This window comes from Ictidomys tridecemlineatus, chromosome 6, assembly GCF_052094955.1.
Source record: "Ictidomys tridecemlineatus isolate mIctTri1 chromosome 6, mIctTri1.hap1, whole genome shotgun sequence".
Lineage (NCBI taxonomy): Eukaryota > Metazoa > Chordata > Mammalia > Rodentia > Sciuridae > Ictidomys > Ictidomys tridecemlineatus.
Window position 1 is genome coordinate 108,949,585 of NC_135482.1, and position 15,344 is coordinate 108,964,928.

Here is a 15,344-nt window from a genome sequence, read left to right on the forward strand (position 1 = left end):
CGCTACTGCCACCACCAACTAGGGACGTGGCCACTTCTATCTAGGGACAACAATCAGGACATGGCAGACAGTCACCAAAGTCTCTGTGGGCCAGGTTGCACCAGAGGTGTCCCTACTAGGTGTGCTAACAGTCACCAACCTGTTGCAGAGGCAACAGGGAGCCTTGCATGGGGTTGCCTCTTGTTTGTTTGTTTGTTTTTCTCCTGCTAACAGCCAACTTCTTTTGATTCCCCACTTGTCCTATAATCTATAATACCTCTATATTCTCACACACATCCTATCTCATAAACATCACATCCTACCCACTCCCTTCTCTCTCTGTCCACCACTAGAAACTATAAACCCTCATGCAAACCTACTGGCTATATAGTAGAAAATAACTGTACACTTCTGTTTACAGCAGCAAAACTGTAAATGTCTAAATAGAATCTAATTAATTTATGGCTGCATATTAGTTGCATTAAACATTGATCTCCCCCTAAAAGGTGAGGTATTCATAACCTGCAGGGACACTATAAGATTATAGGGTAGAAACTACAATACCTCAGACTCACACTGCAAGAAAGAAAGACACACAGAGAACATGAAAAACCAAGGGAGGAAAATGCCACAAACAAACCAAGATACTATAATAACAGAATCCATTGATGTAGATGAAATGATCTGCAAATTAAAGAATGACCTGAGAGAGCAAATACAGGCAAAAATTGATCACTCCAACAAAGAGATAAGAGAGCAATTACAGGCAACTATTGATCACAAGAACAAAGATATAAGAGAGACAGACAGCAAAAGATTACTTCAAGAAAGAGATAGAGGGGGTCAGGGTTGTTGATCAGTTGTAGAGCACTAGCCTAGCATATATGAGGCACTGGATTCGATCCCCAGGACCACATAAAAATAAACAAAATAAAGATATTGTGTCCATCTAAAACTAAAAAAAAAAAAAAAATTAAAAAAAGAAATAGATAGAGATTTTGAAGGGGAAAAAAAACCCAGAAATCATAAACCAAATAAAAAACTTGATAGAAAGCATCACCAACAGATTAGATCATTTGAAAGACAGAAGCTCAGACAATGAAGACAAAATGTTCAATCTTGAAAATCAAGTTTACCACACAATGAAGATAGTAAGAAATCATGAACAGAACATCCAAGAATTATGGGAAAATATCAAAAGACCAAATCTTAGATTTATTGAGATAGAGAAAAAAATGTATAATCTCTTCAATGAAATAATATCAGAAAATTTCCCATATGTGAAGAATGAATTGGAAAATCAAATATAAGAGGACACCAAATGTACAAAATTACAACAGATCTACACCAAAGCACATTATAATGAAAATGACTAGCATACAGAATAAGGGTAGAATTTTAAAGCCGCAAGACAGAAGAATCAGATTACATATAGGTGAGACAAATTTGGATCTCAGCAGATTTTTCAACCCAAATCCTCAAGGCCAGGAAATCCTAGAATAACATACCAAGCTCTGAAAGAAAATGGATGCCAACCAAGAATCTTATATCCAACAAAATTAAGCTTCAGGGCTGATGACAAAATAAAAACCTTCCATGATAAACAAAAGTTAAAAGAATTTACAACAGGAAAGCTGCACTTCAGAACATTCTTGGCAAAATATTCCATGAAGAAAAAATGAAAAAACAAAATCTGCAAAGGGAGGAACTATACTAATGGAAAGGCCAATCAAAGGATAAACAATGTCAAATTAAAAACCAAAAATAAACCAAAATGACCAGGAATACAAAACATATTCAAATAATAACCCTGAATGTGAATGGCCTAAACTCATCAATTAAAAGACACAGACTGGCAGACTGGATTTTATAAAAAGACCCAACAAATGCTGTCTTCAAGAGATTCATCTCAGAAAAAGACATCCACGAGCCCATGAAAAGTGAAAGGATGGGAAAAAATGTATCACTCACATGGACCATGCAAATAACCTGGGGTTTCTATCCTCATATATCAGATAAAGAGGACTTCAAAGTTAGTGAAAAGGATAAAGAAGGGCATTTCATACTACTCAAAGGAACCATACATCAACAAGATATAACAATCATAAATATCTATGCCCCAAACAATGGGATGTCTATGTATATCAAACAAAGTGTTCTTAACTTCAAAAATCAAATAGACCACAACACAACACTGGGTGACTTTAACACACCTCTCTCACAACTGGATAGACCTTCTAAACAAAAACTAAACAAAGAAACTATAGAACCCAATAAAATAATCAATAATTTATACTTAACAGATATGTATGGAATATTCCATCAACGAGTGAATACACTTTTTTTTTCCCCAGCAGCACATGGATCCTTCTCCAAAATAGACCATATGTTATACCACAAAGAAACCACATCAGGAAGAAAAGAGGTAAAGTATTTAAAAGTGTTGGAAGGGAGAGATGCCATTCTAGAAATCTAGATACACTGTAATTACTCTTCCAAAGAAAAGGAGAAAAACAAAAATTGAGGAATTCACTGTGAGAAGCCATGTGCTGCAAGAAATTAAAAGTTGTTCTTCAGAGAAAGGAAAATGAAAGAGGTCAGAAACTCAGACACGATATACTCAAAGAAAGGAAAAAACTGGACAACAAGTGAAACGAAAATTGCATCTTTTATGTTTCTTAAATGATCTAAAAGATAACTATTTAAAGTAATAGTAAAAATGTCTGGTGATTAGAGCCTACAGATAAATGAAATGAATGGTAACAATATAATAAGGGAAAAGAAGAAGAAATTATGAATATTCTATTTAAGATACCTGTACTGCAAATGAAGTGGGATAGCAATGACAGAGTACTTTACACTAGCTAAAATTATGTTGCAAACACCAGGACAACAATTTTAAGAAATTTTTAATAAGTATAATTTATATGTTAAGAAAGGAGAAAAAATAGAATCACATAAATACTCAGTTAAAACTAGAGAACGGGGGTAGAGGTGTGAGCACTTGAAGCTTTGGGTTGAACCCCTAGCATGGGTTGGAGAGGGAGGGGTTTGGCTATAATATCACAAAGATAGCAGGGGTCAGGAGGGAGGGGCAGTAGGGGAACCAGAGACCACAAAGACCAAAGCTTGGAAAAGTATAATTAATAACTGCTTTCTGGGATTAGAGTACTGTACTGTGTAAATAGTGTAATAGGGAAATATCAGTAATGAACTTTTTTTATTGAAATAACTAAATAAGGTTTCTTTTAATAACTTTTTATAGGAAAAGAAGAAATCAAATGACTAAACATAATTATTTCAGAATTATTGCTAGAAAATAATTTGCATAATTTTATTAGATTTTTCCAGGAAAATAAATTATTCAAGGCATTTTAAGAAAAGCATATTTTTATAGATAAAATAAAACTCATTATAAGGATGAAGGTCAAAAAAGCTGCTGCTAGTATACAGGAAACCAGAAAACAGAGATCACACCACAACTCTGATGACGATTTCAGTTTCCTCAGCAAAAAAGGGAGTTCTTTCCAAGACATTACTGGACATTATGAGTATGAGTAATTCAGACAATCACAACATGTTATTCTCTTCTATCTTACAAAACATATAAAAAACCTTTCTTTTATGAGAATCTGAAACTGGAATCCTGCTGACAATGGGATCTACAACACATTCCAGGCTTCCAGCTGCAGAAAACAAGGACTGTGATGAATGATCATTATCTAATATCATTTGTCTTCTACCCTCCATATAAAATATCAGTCAAATATGCAAATAAGTCACATGTAAATAAATGGCTATCCTAAGATATTCTGTAAAATGGGACAATGTTCCGTCCCATGTCCCATGCCTGTCATGCTGAACATTGGTAAAATTAATATTCTAGAATTTGGAAATAATATGTGATATAGTACCCAATTTCTTTTTTTATTTTTTAATTAATAAATGATAGCAGAATGCATTTCAATTATTATTATACATATACAGCACAATTTTTTAAAATGAAAAGAAATAATTGCTTAAAATAAAACATAGGAATATTTTAGAAGAAAAACAGACATGGACAGAAGTAATAAATCAGAGAAAGAGAAAGCCACCAATCTCCTCTTCCCAATTATATATTTTCTCATAAATATAGATAAAAAAACCTAACATAAAAGAGACCATAAATGATGCACTATGGGTCTCAAATATAACAAATAGAAAGAAAATGTAATACTGTCACAAATAAACAAGTTTAGAATGTTAATAACATTATTCCTGGAAGTGCCTTCTGTTTTACAACCCTAAATACATTTAACAACTTCAAATGGAAAATTACCTCCAACCTTCTAATGTCAAAATACAGCTGTTGCCATTATATAGCAAAATGGAGAATGTAAGCCATAAATGGTTTTATGATTTTTGTTTATTACAGCCTTAAGATACTTGCACATTTATGTACATGTATAGTTTATTAAATATATTCTACGGACTTGTAAAAAATATACAAAAGTCAAATCTAAATTGGTTATAATTGGAATCCTTAATCTCAAATAAAGGACTTTCCCCACACAATTCGAAAGTAACTTTAAGCTACTGGATTTTCTTCCTTTCCTTAGCCTCAGAACATGATTTCCTAAATGAAAATAACATGTTAGTCTATGGAAAAAGAGCAAAAGTAGAAGTCTCAAGACTAAGCTCCACCCTTCATTCATCAGTCAATGAATTGAATTCAGTTAATGTAATTGCTCAGAAGTCTAAGTTTCAATTCTCATAAAGTTAGATAGGTAAGAGATTTAAAAATCGAAAGGGCTCTGAAAACTATGAATTGCTACTTAAATATTACAGAAGTATAAAGCAAAGAAATAAATGATAAATAAATATCTACACCATTCCTAACATTTTCATTGTGTTTAAGTACCACTGTTACATTATCTCCTTTCAGGAAGTTTAATTCTAATGGAGGAAAATATCACAGAATTGAGATTTTTACATCATAGTCTCAAATGTCATCAATAAGGGAGGTATATATTTTAATCTTCCTCTAAACTATAAATTCTCTAAGTGATTGGGGTTCTAATGAATAAAATAAAGTAGGCTAAGAACACTTAAAAAAAAAATCAAGACACAAATTACCATTTCAAACTTTGGGGGTTTATTATTCCACTTGTAAATTATTCCATATAAACACCCTAGACTTACCTACTGTGCTTTTAATTAAAACAAAGTAAGAAAATGAGAAACTTTTTGTTAACCTTTTTCAGCTGCGATTCCATTTTCAAACATTCCTCCTTCTTCTGTTCCAGAGCAATCTCCAGTGTCTTGAGTCTTGAGTCCTTTTTCAGGCCTGAGGAAGCCAGGGAAGAAGCATGCTCTTTCAGATCCAAGAGTGAAGCCTAAAAGAAGCAAGAAAACCTAGAATAAATATGCAGATTGAAAATTTGAAATTTACTATCATGGTGGCTTGCAGTTTCTTTCCATTTCAAGAACATTCCTGAACTATAAAACAATATTAGCTTTAGCTTTTATGTATTAATTAAAATAAGATGGATTTCTAAGAACAGTGACTTTGAGTTCTAACTATACATACTCTTTCCCACAAAACAAAAGTAGATCAAGCTTTGTGAATATAAGGAGTCAACTTTAATAGCTTCATAAACTTAAAACATTTTTTTCCTTCTAAAGGAAGTATTCTATTAGGAACTCACTTCCACAAATTTTCCTAAAGGTATTGGAAAGAAATTCAGAGACACCCTAAAGCTCTTTCATTATTGTTTTATGACATGTAACAGGTTTTAGTTATTTTAGAATATATAAAAATACCATTAACAAGTAAGAAACCATCACAAAACATGATGAAAGAGAGAGCAAAACTTAGAGAATAAATAAACCAATTTTATTATGTCTTTGCAAAACTCCTGAAATATCCTTTGAGTCATTCACAAAAAGCCTGCTGTAAGAGTATTAAAATCTTCCATCAAATACTTTTCATATATAAAACATAAACAACAAAACATACATACAACAATGCAATAACTAAGCAAACCAAATAATTCCATTTTAGTGATTTTAACTAACCTCTTTCTCTGAGAGGTCACCTTGCAACAGGCTGACTTTTTCTTTCAAGTCTTTAAGATCTTTTTTGTAGTTATCAATTTCCTCTTGCTTCTCTCGCTCATCTCTGTCCCGCTGTTCCTTTAAGCGTTCAATTGTTCGCTCCTGAAGACAAAACACATCAATACATGAAGAAATTCCTTTCTGTGCTTAATATGACTGTAATTCTACTTTTAGCTGATAAAGTGACACTTCTATCCTCTGTTCAAAAGACTGGTAAATTTTTTAACAATTCACTTTTTAAAAATTTATTCTTCCTTCCTTTATTGTCATAACAAAGCTCCGGCTTTGCTTTTTTTGACTTCCAGTTTTCTTTTCCTATAATTTCAAATATTCAGATATCACCAATATAGTCTCTTGAAATATTCCCATTTAAATTCAATTCCCAAATAACTAAAAATTTCCATACTCACCCATAGGACAAAAACTAATATTTCTTATTTATAATTCACACATTGACTACAAGTCAATGGAAATCACAATTCACACATCAAGAAAAGGGAAGGGAAGAGACTATGAAATGTTGAGCCTAAAGTATACAGGAGGGTAAAGAAAAGAAAAATTATTTAAAATTATGTCTGTCAACAGATGCTCAGGAAGTTACAAAGTTGAGCAATGTTAAGTACATTTCCAAGTGATATTTCTAAGTATATTAAGGGAGGAAGGCTTGATCCTAGCATATTATCCTGAAGCCTTCTGAGTCAAGGAGACTTAAGGAACAGTGACCCTGCCTCTTTAAAATAATCCAATTAAAATGTTGCATAGAGATTATCCAAACCACCTTCTAAGACATTAACATTGGCCAGCCAGAAGCAACTTAAAATCCCAGCAAGTTAGGAGACTGAGCCGGGAGGACTCCAAGTTCGAAGCCAGCCTTAATGAGACCTTATGCAACTTAGTGAGACCCTGTCTCAAAAAATGAAAATGGACTGGGAATGTAGCTCAGTGGTAAGGCACCCCTAAGGTTCAATCCTCAATACCACCCACTGCCCAAAAAATACATTAACACTGGCCAGAATAGGATAGTTCTTTAGTCAACCATTTATGAAAAATAACGTTTACTCATAAAGCAGTATAAAGTAGGAAGGTCCAGACTAGAAAACTAATAAGAACATTATATTAATGAATAAAATCTATGAAAATATTAGGCACCAAAGTAAACAGTAAAGGAGGAAGACTATGTATTGCCTCCTGATATAGTTAATGTCTGGTAATGTCTCACATTCCTACATTCTAGTTGACCATATTAATAAAAAGAAATTTTCTTTTTCTTCAGAAAGCAGCAAATGAGGATCATAAGGCTCATTCTTTAGAAAAATCAGCCAGTGCCCTCTAGCATGGAATCCATCTTGCCTGGGAGCAGGCGCTTAAATTGACAAGAACTAAATGGATTTGCTTTCCCCTTTACACTAAGTATACTGGCAACAGTACAGTAGAGTTCTTTTTCCTTTTGCTAAAAAGGATCTCTTCTGTATTCTATATGCAGTTTTCAATTAATGAGAAATCAAGAGAAACATGACTGTGAAGTGTCCAGACCCTTCACTTTATCTTCAAGACTCACTTTCTCTGCAAGGGCCTCCTCCAAAGTCGTAAGGGCAGTGTCGGTGTTGGTGGTGTCAGCCTGCAAGGATTTGACTCGTTCTTTCAAGCTGCTCATCTGCTTTTCCTTATCTCTAAGTTGCTCTTGAAGATTTTCAATCTGTATGCATTCACATTAAAAAGAAAAAAAGACATTAAGAAAAATGGAAATACATACTATAAAAATCACTGAAAGTTAGATCAGAGTTGTCTATGTGTGTTCTGTGGAAATCCTTTAATCCTAAAACTTTCAGAATAACATGCAAAACCTTAAGACTAAAATTTACAGCCAGAACAAAGAAAAAGCATACACATAGATATGGAGATATATATATATATATATATATATACACACACACACACATATACACACACACACACACACACACACAAATCCCTAAAAAAATAAAGAAGGCAGCTGAGAGAAAGATGCAACACAAGAGATGGAAGTGCAGACAGGTATTGCATAGGAAAGCCACAAGAGTGGGATTAACTTCTAAAATGACACTACAACTGTCAAGAAGGATTATTTCACAAAAAATCGAGAACAGAATATAGAACAGCTAGACAGTAAGAAAGACAAATCAGCTACATAAAGAAAAAACTGTTCTTAAATGCTAGTGTTGTTAGATTTTATATCATCCTTTATCAAAACAACATTTACAGTAAAAGTTCTTATTGTCATGCATTCCTTCATACATACATGCATTCACTTACTAAAAAAAACTTATTGAGTTCTTTATTATATGTCAGACACGAGTAACACCAAGAAAAATAAAGAGACCCATTTTTATTATATGGTGACATGGAAAGAGAGTTCCCCGTTATATAGCTGAAGCTAAGCAACAGATGAGTTTATATGCCTTCTAAGGAGAATTTATGGTAGAAAGCTAGAAATCATTAGAGATTACTAAGCACAGAAATGGCCTGGCTATTTTATTTAGATAATTCTGATGGCTGTGGAGGGGAAATTTAAAGGAACTTAAATACAGCCATGGAAAAGAATAGCAAAATGGATCAGTTCAGAAAAGAGATATGGGAACTAAGAGAATAAGACATATGGAAAATAAGGGATGTATTTGAAAAAACTGTGGACATAGCATGCTATCACTAGGGAGATTAGAGTACACAGAAAGAAAAATATTAAGCAAAAAATTAAGAAATTCTAGGGAGAGTACTCACTCTACCACTGAGCTGCAGTCCCAGGCCTACAGAAATATTCCGAATAACTAAAGAAAAATTAAAAATAATTCCTTTACTCTAAAACTCACAAAGTTAATTCATTTACTCAACACATGTTTCAGTTCCTGCTATCTGCCATATATACTTCCAGGCAATGAAGATACAGAAATAATCAAAACACACCCAAATCCCTGCCTTCACAGAGCTTACATTCTAGTACAAAAAACAAATGAAGAAAGAAATGAAGAGAATGAATGAATGAAGTATGTAGTAGAAAAATTAAGCAGGAGAATACTATCAGAGCTAGTACTAGAACTAGTACTTCACATAGCTTTCAGAATGCAATATAACTGTTACCTCCTTTGGGAAGAATTTCTTGCTTTTACCATGAGAATGCCATGATCATTGTTTGTGCTCCATTACATATATACATATGTGTACAACATATACACACAACACACACCCCTATCCTTCCATGTACTATAGCCTGAAGTCCTGATCATATGTAATTATTTTATACGTCTCTGTGAGTAGACATGTGTCTGCCCCTACAACCTTGTTTTGTACCTTCGTATCTGCCCCATATCAGGATTTAAGTAAAAAACTGTTCATTAATCAGTAAATAAATATAATGTAAGTCTGGTCTTTCATAAACTGTATTCAGGCACATAAGCATACACATAAACTCATGCCAAGAAAGAAACTACAAAAGAAACCTGGATCCAATATTCAGATACTTTCTTACATTAATCAATTTAATAAAAGTTCTTTAAGAACCTGTTTCAGGGCTGGGGCTGGGGCTCAGCAGTAGAGCACTCATCTTGCATGTGTGAAGCCCTGGGTTCAATCCTCAGCACTACATAAATAAAAAAAAAATATAAAGGTATTGTGTCCACCTACAACAAAAAAACTTTTTTTAAAAAAAGAACCTGTTTCATTCCACTGGAAAGAAAAAAAAAAAGGAGCCACTCTCTGGAGTCAATAAGAATTTCAGAAGCAGGGCAAACAAGCTAAGGAAAGAGATTTAAGTATTTAAACACTTAGTAAATTCTAAGAGTTTAAAAGGAATACTCTAAGGCTTGAATTTTCATTCTTCAACAAAGAAGTAATTATACAGGTGAACCACTGAAACACCTGAAATGAGCTCTAGTCTTTTCAGTGCCAAAAAGGGTCCACAGCATACTGTGAAAGAGTTCTCACAAATAAAAAGCATTAGTCTTCTTTTAATTTAATAAACAGAATTTCATGTGGATCAAAACTTAGGTAAAATTACAACCCCTACAGAAAATTTTACCACTCAAAATTTAATATTCCATATACATTCAGACTACAATGCCCTGGTATTTACATATTTTAAAAGCTGTGCATGTGCACGTCATTATAGGTGCTATCACAGGCCTTACACAAAAAAAACACATGGTCAAGCTGTTGATTAGTACTTTCTTGTGAAGAAAGGCAGGACAAGAACCATTATTTAAAATAAAATTTCAAGAATAAGTTTAGTTTTACAGACAAGAAAACAGAGTCATCTTTTATGAGCCCACCTAATATACCCCTTACACACATGCATATAAAAAAATAATACCCTTCTATCCACTCCATCATCAGCCTCTAGAAAGAAATTAAGAAATTAAAATATTAACAGTTCTACTTTTATAATTCATATGTAGTTAAACTATTAAAATAACCCATTATTCTTTGCTGGTAAAAATTTCTACTGATATACTTAGGTGCAAAAGGTATCAGGTCAGGTAAAAGATCAACTAGCAAGTTATCCCTAAGCTATTTTCTTTTTCAGTTTTCCAGCTGTCTAGACAGATTTGGCTGCTGAATTGGAGGGGAGGAAAAGGAAGGCTATTTTTGGACTCCTATTTACTGCTAAAGGAATAAACATTCCATTGTGAAGGATCTCAAAAAATGAAAAAAGAAGAGTGGACACTAAGACTGTTTCCTTTGGACACATTGCCACCAGTGAGAAGGACCTGAAATAGATACAGATGTGCAAACTACCACGTAAGCACTGAACAAATACAAAAGATGCTGTGTGAGGGGTGTCTATAAAAATACTTCTCTTTTCATTTATTCAGCAGCAAGATGGCTAACAATTGAGCCCCACTGAAAGCTCCTGTTATATATGCTCAGTTTAGTTGATTCAAATTCTGCTTTTTTGATCAAGGACCTCTGGGTTATGTGTCACTGACCAGCTTGTATTTGATCACTGACACATTATTATTCTCACTATTCTCTTCTTTTCTACTAACCTAATATTAACATTATAAGACTGTTTGCCCAAATAGCTCCATATCATTTCATTTCAGTATTTATCATACTAGTTCTATAAAACATACTGCAGAGACCCTATTCTATATCAAGTTTGATTATCCACAGGATTTGAAATACTGTTATTAAAAAGCTTTGAATATAACAGCCTAGAGAAAAACCAGATCCATTTTGCACATACTTGAATATAAAAATAAAAGTGATTGTTTGTAATCATGATTAACGGGGAAAAATATTCAACTGTACTTTAAAAAAAAAAAAAAAAGCTCCATTCTGTAGAAGCAGAAACCACAGAATCCCTGTATTACAGTTACAAAACAACAACAACAATAATGGTGGTGGAAAAGAGAAGCTAGTGATGATAACAAGAGCAACCAACACTTAAGAAGAGTATCTATGTACATATCTTACCTATTTAAGTATGCCAAAAGGACTATGAGACAACAACAACTAGACAATCTAACTGCAGAATCCTACTCTTAATCATTATGCAATAAGTATGTTTTATGGTGAAAAAAAAGAAAGAATTTCTCAAAGCATTTTCACATAAACCATTCCATACCATAATGCTTATTTTAAAGCACAGTATATCATTAGTAGAAATTCACCTCCTCCTGAAGCAAAGAATGAAGGGTAGAGGTAATAAACCATTGCACATGTAAAAGTATTATTTCCCAGGAGGAACATGTATTCAAGTGCAATACAGTAAAGCTGGTGGGGAGATCCAAAGATACTTGATGTTATTAAAATAATCTGTTTTCCCCAACTTTCTAAGAGGAAAGATAGCAACTGATACAAGAAAGTATGCTTATTGATAGACATGTAGACTAAGGAACACCTGAAAATGAAATATAATATCCCCTGTCTATGCTTTTGCTTTCTTTTTTTTTAACTTGAGATTAATCAGAGTTTAAAAATATTAAGTAAAAAATTTCCAGAATTAAACAACTCATAATTTTCCAGCTTCATGCCATTCTAAGTACTGTGATAACATCTCATGTTGTGCTGTCTGCCAGAGATGGGTCATGAATCATTTATTTGTCTATCACATCCACTATATATACATTACCCACCCATTAGTCACTTAGTAGCCAACTCAGTTATAAAATATATTGCTTGGGCATCATATGTAGTAGCCTAATGCTACATCACAATGCCTATGTTATTTACCTCACTTTATCTTATCACACAGGTGCTGTAACATTTCACATCACAAGAAGATGAATACAATACAATAAGATATTTTGACAGATCACATTCACATAACTTTTATTACAAGATCCTGTTATAATTCTGTTTTATTATTAATGTTGTTATCTTACTAATTTCTAGTTTATAAATTAAATTATAAGTATATGTGTATATGACAAAGCATAGTATATATAGGGTTTCACATTCAGGCATCCACTGGGAATCTTAGAGCATTACAGCACCACTGCAGGAAAGGGGAAACTACCTAGAAAGCTTTCCTTCTGTTATTTATTTTTAATATTGAAAATTAATAGACTGTTTACTGTAGAAAATGGTATATTTCATAACCCCATAGACTTTTTTCTACTTTATGAATAATCTGCTGGATATAAAAAGAAATAATTTAGCATGTATTCAATTTCTTCATAAGTAAAATTCTGTACAGATCAAAAGAATTGGCATTTATTCTAGAGAGTAGATCTAACAACAATGAATTCAAAAAGAAATACTTTTATATTAGCTACTTAAGATAAAGACATGTTCTTTAAAATTACCTCTTTTATCATAATATCTATTGAGTTGGAAAGAAATAGAAATAAAATAGTTAATATGTATTGCACAAAGGCTTTCTTCTTCCTAAGCCATTTTATTTTACAAAGAGAAAGAAAAAATGAAGACAGAAGAAGACTAATGGTGAATGCAATGTTACATGCTGAATTCATCAAATCTACATACCAATTCAGCATTGGCATGGCTTATTGGCATCTTTTGTTTTGGTTTTTATCAGCATTGCCCAGTTGTCAGGAGCTATCATGTTCAATGACAGTGATTTATTTCTAGTCAAGTGGAACTGATTACTCTGCCTTTAAGGCCCTAATCACTGAGTAGAAGTGGAAAAGGTTTCCTCTAGGATACAGTTCTAAGGAAAAAAGAAATCCCAAAACACTAGCAATCACCTGGCTCACTTAAGTATCACTTAAAGAAAGGAACTTTAGTGATGATATCTCCACAATCATTTTTAGGCAGCATCAAAGCTTTTATTTACACAAAGCCAGTAATCCAGAAAGGATCTGACCTTTACTTTCTTCATTTACTATCTTTCAGTATCAAAAATAGACAAAGAGAAATTCACAGTAATTAAAAGTAAAAGTTTTCCTTTTTAGAATCTAAATTCCCTGCCAGGCATGCCTGTAATCCAAGCATCTCAAGAGGCTGAAGAAGGAGGACAAGTTCACGGTCAGCCTCACTAATTTAGTAAGACCTTGTCTCAAAATAAGAAATAAAAAGGGATGGAGGTGTAGCTTAATAGTAGAACACCCTGGGTTGGATTCCCCACTGCCACAAAATAAAATTAAAAAGAAAAAAGGATCCAAGTTCCCTCTTTTTTTGTTGGGTGGCTGTGTGAGGGGGTTTACTAAGGATTGAACCTAGAGGCTCTTTACCTCTGAGCTATATTCCTAGCCCTCTTTACTGTTTTATTATTTTGAATCAGGGTCTTAACTAAGGTGCTCTAGGCCTCCCTTAGTTGCTGAAGCTGTTTTTGAATCTGTGACTCATTCTGTTTCAGTCTCCCTAGGCATGTGCCACCACCCCTAATCCAAATTCCCTAATCTCTGCTCAGTTGTTTTGTCTACCTGCCTAGTCTCTGACAGAATATACTAACAAGGTATAACTATAATTTACCAAAACAAGCAGCTTTTGCCTAAGCTATTTATATTGGCCTCTAAAGTTTTACATGTTTGATCATGTCTTTCCAGTGGTTAGAAAGCACAAGAACAGCAAATCATGACACATTCTAAGCAAAGTTTTAAACTCATTTGGCTTTTTAAGTCTCCATATCAGTACAATAGTATGTTTTTTCCCTAAACATACATATCTATGATAGTTTATAAATTACACACAATAAGAGATTAACAATATAATTTAAAATAAAGTAGAGCAATTATAACAATAAACTGTGAAAAAAATGCCAACATCACTACTCCTATGCTTTGGGGCCATTAGTAGGAAAATAAGGGTTATTTGAACATAGAGCATAGGGATAGCATAATAATGATCTAAGAGATAGTCAATCTGATAACTGAGATAGATGCTAAGTGACTAGATAGGTAGGATATACAGTGTTGATACACTGAACAAATAGACGATGACTCATGTCCCAGGTGGGGTACAAGGGATAGAGTAAGGTTTCATCATACTGCTCAGAATGATACACAATTTAAAACTTATGAACTCTTTATTCCTGGCATTTTCCATTAAATACATTCATATTTCAGTTAACTGCAGATAACTGAAACTTCAAAAATTAAAAATACAGATAAGGGGGTTACTTATCTGAGTAGAGAAGGGCAGTTATAGCCCTTAGGAAAATATATTCAGAGTGCTGTGCTCCAGACAGATGTTAAAAATTGCTTTAAAAGGGAGTAAGTTCCCTAAACATTTTGTTCATGGTATATATAATAGAACTGGAGACCTCTTAAATTAAAACAGTTGCATAACATAAAGCAAAAGCTGGTAAAATCACAGACACTACCAGTCAAGATCAGCCTGGGAGACAATTATCGAAATAGTTCAGATTCTTCTTTTTATATCTGGTAGGCATACATTAATACTGTATAAACTGGGCATGATAGTGCATGCCTGTAATCCCAGCAGCTTGGGAGGCTAAGACAGAAGGATGGAGTGTTCAAAGCCAACCTCAGCAAAAAGTGAGGCTCTAAACAACTCAGTGAGATCCTATCTCTAAATAAAATACAAAACAGGGCTAGGGATATGGCTCAGTGGCCGAGTTCCCCTGAGTTCAATTTCCAGTACCAAAAACAAAAAAACTAGACATACTTTATTGAGCTAACATCACTCAAAAAAAAAAAAAAAGACACATAGATCCATAACAGCGTAGCAATGATGAGACTGCACACAGGCCTCAATTCACATCATCTAGAAATGGCATTCCTTGAAGTTTTTCAGTTTCAATGGCTACATAGAACAGTTTCAGATGATAACATCTTACTACATTTTAGTGATGAGAGAACCAAGTA

The 15,344-nt window shown here is 33.4% G+C and overlaps 1 protein-coding gene across 23 annotated transcripts in view; it reads right to left on the reverse strand.

The window, feature by feature from the left end:
• The window catches only part of Erc1 (ELKS/RAB6-interacting/CAST family member 1), a 502,961-nt gene that overhangs the window by 315,522 nt on the left and 172,095 nt on the right, over nt 1-15,344 (reverse strand). For all 23 annotated transcript variants that reach the window (XR_005731973.2, XM_040281166.2, XM_040281167.2 and 20 more), the window contains 3 exons: nt 7,637-7,774; nt 6,040-6,180; nt 5,217-5,357 (listed from right to left, as the gene is read on the reverse strand). Coding sequence is in view for 22 of the 23 variants with exons in the window: in XM_040281166.2 (XP_040137100.2) it covers nt 5,217-5,357; nt 6,040-6,180; nt 7,637-7,774 (420 nt within the window). In the remaining variant the exon portion in view is untranslated. The remainder of the gene's footprint in view (nt 1-5,216; nt 5,358-6,039; nt 6,181-7,636; nt 7,775-15,344) is intronic.